Consider the following 5,754-nt stretch of genomic DNA (forward strand, 5'->3'; position numbering starts at 1 on the left):
GCACTAGTATGTATTTACGAGATTTATAACAGATTTGATCTTTTTGAAAAAAAGAAAAGGAAATGGTAAACAGCCTAAATTTTTGACCGACAGGACCGGCCTAAATCTCCTATTCGGCAGCATCCGGCCCCACTTCTCAGAGGCCCAAACCGAAACAAAACACAGCCGCATCTCGGCGCCACAGTAGGAACGCGCCGAGCCGGACCCCAACAAAACAGGTCAAATGGCAGTCTCCCCAATGTCTTTTTTACCGGGCCTCCATCCGCTTCTCCTCGCCGAGGATTCCCCTCCCCAAGAAAACGTTTTAAAAATGGACAGCTTCCATCCACTCCCCCCACTCTACTCGATACCGGGTCTCCGCCTAGTAAACTGTGCGTGCTCAGCTCGCTTCTGCTCTGCTCTGCTCAGCTCAGCTACCCCCCCTCCCTTGTCCTCTCCCCTATCCATCCCCATCTCAATAAGAGCACCCACCAGCTCGCTCCCCACACACTCGCCGTCGCCAATGCCGACGCCCATGTCGCCGTCCTTCATCTGACCCCGACTCGCCTCGAGCGCGCCCAGCCAACGAACCGTACCGTCCCATCGCCCACCATGGCCGCCTTCCTCCCCCTCCTGCTGCTCGCCGTCGCGGCCAATGCCGCCTTGCTGGTGTCCCCGTCGCTCGGGCTCAACCAGGACGGCCTCTACCTGCTCGACGCCAAGCGCGCGCTTACCGCCTCCGCGCTCGCGGACTGGAACCCCCGCGACGCCACGCCCTGCGGCTGGACGGGCGTCTCCTGCGTCGACGGCGCCGTCACGGAGGTCTCGCTCCCCAACGCCAACCTCAACGGCTCCTTCCCCGCCGCGCTCTGCCGCCTCCCGCGCCTCCAGTCCCTCAACCTCAGGGAGAACTACATCGGCCCCGACATCGCCGCCAAGGCCATCGCCGGGTGCAAGGCGCTGGTGCGCCTCGACCTGTATATGAACACGCTCGTCGGGCCGCTCCCCGACGCACTGGCCGACCTCCCGGAGCTCGTCTACCTCAGCCTCGAGGCCAACAACTTCTCCGGGCCCATCCCGGAGTCCTTCGGCACCTTCAAGAAGCTCCAGTCGCTCTCGCTCGTCAACAACCTGCTCGGCGGCAAGGTGCCGGTGTTCCTCGGCCGCGTCGCCACGCTCCGGGAGCTCAACATGTCGTACAACACGTTCGCTCCGGGCCCAGTGCCCGCCGAGCTCGGCGACCTGACCGCGCTGCGCGTGCTCTGGCTCGCCGGCTGCAACCTCGTCGGCTCCATCCCGGCGTCTCTCGGCCGGCTCGCCAACCTCACCGACCTCGACCTGTCGCTGAACGCGCTCACCGGCCCGATACCACCGGAGCTTGCCGGTCTGACAAGCGCCGTTCAGATCGAGCTGTACAACAACTCGCTCTCCGGCCCAATCCCGAAGGGATTCGGCAAGCTCGCGGAGCTCAGGAGCATAGACATCTCCATGAACCGCCTCGGCGGCGCTATCCCGCATGACCTGTTCGAGGCGCCAAAGCTGGAGAGCCTGCACCTGTACCTGAACTCGCTCACGGGGCCCGTGCCGGAGTCCGCGGCGAAGGCGTCCTCGCTCGTTGAGCTGCGCCTGTTCTCGAACCGGCTGAACGGCACGCTGCCGGCAGATCTCGGTAAGAACACGCCGCTGGTGTGCCTGGACTTGTCCGATAACTCCATCTCCGGCGAGATCCCAAGGGGCATATGCGACCGCGGCGAGCTGGAGGAGCTGTTGATGCTCAATAATGTGCTCACCGGTCACATCCCCGAGGGGCTTGGGCGGTGCCATAGGCTGCGACGGGTGAGGCTATCCAAGAATTGGCTCGACGGCAACGTGCCCGGCGCGGTCTGGGGCCTGCCGCACATGGCGCTTCTCGAGCTCAACGACAACCAGCTCGCCGGGGAGATCTCCCCGGTCATCGCCGGCGCGGCCAACCTGTCCAAGCTGGTTATCTCCAACAACCGGCTAACCGGGAGCATCCCCTCGGAAATTGGATCCGTCGCCAAGCTGTACGAGCTATCGGCAGACGGCAACATGCTCTCTGGGCCTCTTCCCTCCTCTCTTGGCAGCCTGGCAGAGCTCGGCCGGCTCGTGCTCCACAACAACTCGCTATCTGGTCAGTTGCTCCGGGGAATCCGTTCTTGGAAGCAGCTTAGCGAGCTCAACCTCGCCGACAATGGCTTCACCGGAGCCATACCACCGGAGCTGGGTGACTTGCCGGTGCTCAACTACCTTGACCTTTCCGGCAACCGCCTCACCGGCCAAGTACCAGCTCAACTGGAGAACCTGAAGCTGAACCAGTTCAACGTGTCCAACAACCAGCTCAGTGGCCAGCTTCCACCCCAGTATGCAACGGAAGCATACCGCAGCAGCTTCTTGGGCAACCCGGGGCTGTGCGGAGACATTGCCGGTTTGTGCTCTGCCTCGCAAGGAAGTTCAGGGAACCACTCTGCCATTATCTGGATGATGCGGTCCATATTCATATTCGCGGCTGTCGTCTTGGTTGCCGGCGTGGCATGGTTCTACTGGAGGTACCGGAGCTTCAACAAAGCGAAGCTGAGAGCCGAGCGCTCGAAATGGACACTGACATCCTTCCACAAGGTTTCATTCAGCGAGCATGACATCCTGGACTGCCTTGATGAGGACAATGTCATCGGTAGCGGTGCATCCGGGAAGGTTTACAAGGCGGTGCTCGGCAACGGCGAGGTGGTCGCCGTCAAGAAGCTGTGGGGCGGCGCGTTGAAGAAAGACGTCGAGAACGCCGGCGAGGGATCGGCGGCAGACAACAGCTTCGAGGCCGAGGTGAGGACGCTTGGCAAGATTCGGCACAAGAACATCGTCAAGCTCCTGTGCTGCTGCACGCACAATGACTCCAAGATGCTGGTGTACGAGTACATGCCCAACGGCAGCCTCGGGGACGTGCTGCATAGCAGGAAGGCCGGTCTGCTGGATTGGCCGACGCGGTACAAGATTGCACTGGACGCAGCCGAGGGGCTGTCCTACCTGCACCAGGACTGCGTCCCGGTGATCGTCCACAGGGATGTCAAGTCCAACAACATCCTCTTGGATGCAGAGTTCAGCGCTTGCGTCGCGGATTTCGGTGTGGCCAAGGTGGTGGAGATGGCTGGCCGGGCGCCCAAGTCCATGTCCGTGATCGCTGGCTCCTGCGGTTATATTGCTCCTGGTAAGACTTTCTGAACGTTTCAATAGTTCAGTTATTAGTCCGTTGATGATATACGTGCATGTAAGTCTGATCTTAGTTCTTCTTATTTGTGCAGAGTACGCGTACACGCTCCGTGTCAACGAGAAGAGCGACATATACAGCTTCGGCGTGGTGCTCCTGGAGCTCGTGACCGGGAAGCCGCCGGTCGACCCGGAGTTCGGCGAGAAGGACTTGGTGAAGTGGGTGTGCAGCACCATTGATCAGAAAGGAGTAGAGCACGTCCTGGACAGCAGGCTCGACATGGCCTTCAAGGAGGAGATCAGCAGGGTCCTGAACATCGGCCTCATCTGCGCGAGCTCGCTGCCGATCAACCGCCCGGCGATGCGGAGGGTGGTGAAGATGCTGCAGGAGGTGCGCGCCGACGCGAGGCCGAGGCTGGACAAGGACGGCAAGCTGTTGCCCTACTACTACGACGACACCTCCGATCAGGGGAGCAGTGTGTAGGTAAAGGTAAGCCACGGAGCATAACACGTTGGCCCCCTTCCATGGCTCGCCGAGCTCTAGGCATAGAATCATGGCCCGTTTACGCCACAAGTTGCCACGAGTTAAGCTAATCGGGTAAATCTGGAGTGCTGATTTTGACCGCTGAACCGCTTGTTGTCGACGCCTCCCGCGCCACTGTAACCTGGAGTTGATGTGTGCTCCGGCCGGTCGGCAATGGAGGACAAGTGGGAGTTAGGGCATAGCTAGCTAGCGGCGGTGTTCTTGGTTGTACTAGCTGTCTGTGGGCCGTGCCATTGATTCTGGTAGGGTAGATGGTCTGTATGGCCTTGAAGAAAAGTTTGCCAACGGAAGGAAGGAATCCAAATGTAGGTGTGTAATTAGTACTGGTAGTATGTTGCTTTCGCTTTATGTCGATGAAATAAAATGAAATGAAATGTTTGCTCCATGCTCCTGGCCCATATGTGTATGTATGGGTGGCGGTTGTTGCACATCGACTGTATCTCCGGGCATTTAACTTGGTTTTCCGGGGTCCAGCTATTTATTTAGGTAAACGTTTGGGATCGGCGCACCGGCCGAACGCTCGGCCGGTCCCTCGCCCACGTGGACACCACGCAACACAAGGGCCCGCACACAGTCGTCTTTCCTCTATCCTCTTCTCGGGCCGGTCACGCGCGAGCCAAGCGATCCAGGCCCATCATACGTCTCTGCTCACCTCCTGCCTCACCTTATCTTCTTCCTCCTCCTGATCCCCTTCTCTTTCTCTCTCTATCACAGCCGCAGCCACGCATGTTGGCGGCCAGCCCTTCGTCTTTCTCCTTCAAATCCCGCCGGCGGCTAGCTCCAGTCCCGCGCAGATCCCTATCTCCAACCTCAGCCCATTCCAACCCCCTTTGCTGCCCCTGGCTGAAGGTTCCGCCCCGGCGAGACAGAGTTGGAATTCGCCATGGATACGCCGTCCGCGAACTGCTGCTCACAGTTCCTTGTGCTGGAACCGTCCGCCGGAGATGCTACAGCCATGGCGGAGCGACCTCCTCCCCCACCGCTGCAACCACCTTCTCCCCGAACGAACTTGAAAGCATTTTTTTGTTCCTCCACCCAATGTTGCAATCGACGATGCAAAAAGCTACAACCGTTTGATTCAAAAGCTTCAACCCGCGGTATATTAAGCTTCAACCGGATACCGCGCACAGAAAAAAGCTACAATCATTCATATGAAAGCTTCAACTGTAGTTTGAAAAAGCTTCAACCAGCGACAGCTGGAGGTGGAAGAAGATGACAAAACGTTTTGCAGTTTTGCTACATGCTTCAACCAGCATAGATTTTGCTACAACCGGCAATAGCATTTTGCTACAGCTAGGGTCACGTTTTGCTACAACCACAGCCGGCGTCGTGGTTTTGCTACGACTAGCATCGCGTTTTGCTACAACCGGCATAATGTTTTGCTACATCCAACACGGCCGAGCTGCGACCCGCGATGGCGACGACGACTTTTTGTTGCAACCGTCGTACGTACTTGCTACGTCCGGCAACGGGTTTTGTTACATCCGTTCATCATGCAAATGTTGCTACCTACAACAACGAGCTACAACCAGCGAAAATGGTGACATTTCTTTTTTGCTGCAACCGTGTCTCCATTTTGCTACGACAAATAACGAAAAATGCTACAACGGGCAATTCTATTTGCTGGAACCAGTCAATCGCCAGCGATGCGGAGCTGCATCCATGGCGTGCGCGGGCGGCGAGGGCGGGATCCACCCATGGCGAGCGTGGGCGGCGAAGCTGCATCCATGGCAAGCGCGGGCGGCGGAGATGCATCCATGGTGAGCGTAGATCTCCGAGGAGCGCGGGCGGCGGAGCTGCATCCATGGCGAGCATGGATCTCGGGCAAGCGTGAACGGCCGGCGAGGATGGGGACCGGCGACGAGGGGTTGGAAAGGGATGGGGACCGGTGATGGGGAAGACCGACGGGGGCCGGCGACGAGGACGGCAACCGGAGGGGACAAGAGGCGCGGCGCCGCGCTCCTTGAGCGAGGCATGTGGATCCAGCCCGAGTGCTCGAGGAAGAAGAAGCC

General features: G+C 59.1%; 1 protein-coding gene across 1 annotated transcript; it reads left to right on the forward strand.

The window, feature by feature from the left end:
- The first annotated feature begins 351 nt into the window (after positions 1–351).
- On the forward strand, positions 352–4,127 carry LOC123069442 (receptor-like protein kinase HSL1). Its single transcript, XM_044492297.1, has 2 exons — positions 352–3,199; positions 3,294–4,127. The coding sequence occupies exons 1-2, from the start codon at positions 592–594 to the stop codon at positions 3,680–3,682; spliced, it is 2,997 nt and encodes a 998-aa protein (XP_044348232.1). The 5' UTR covers positions 352–591; the 3' UTR covers positions 3,683–4,127.
- Positions 4,128–5,754: the final 1,627 nt, after the last annotated feature.

Source organism: Triticum aestivum, chromosome 3B (genome assembly GCF_018294505.1).
Source record: "Triticum aestivum cultivar Chinese Spring chromosome 3B, IWGSC CS RefSeq v2.1, whole genome shotgun sequence".
In the NCBI taxonomy this organism is placed as follows: Eukaryota; Viridiplantae; Streptophyta; class Magnoliopsida; order Poales; family Poaceae; genus Triticum; species Triticum aestivum.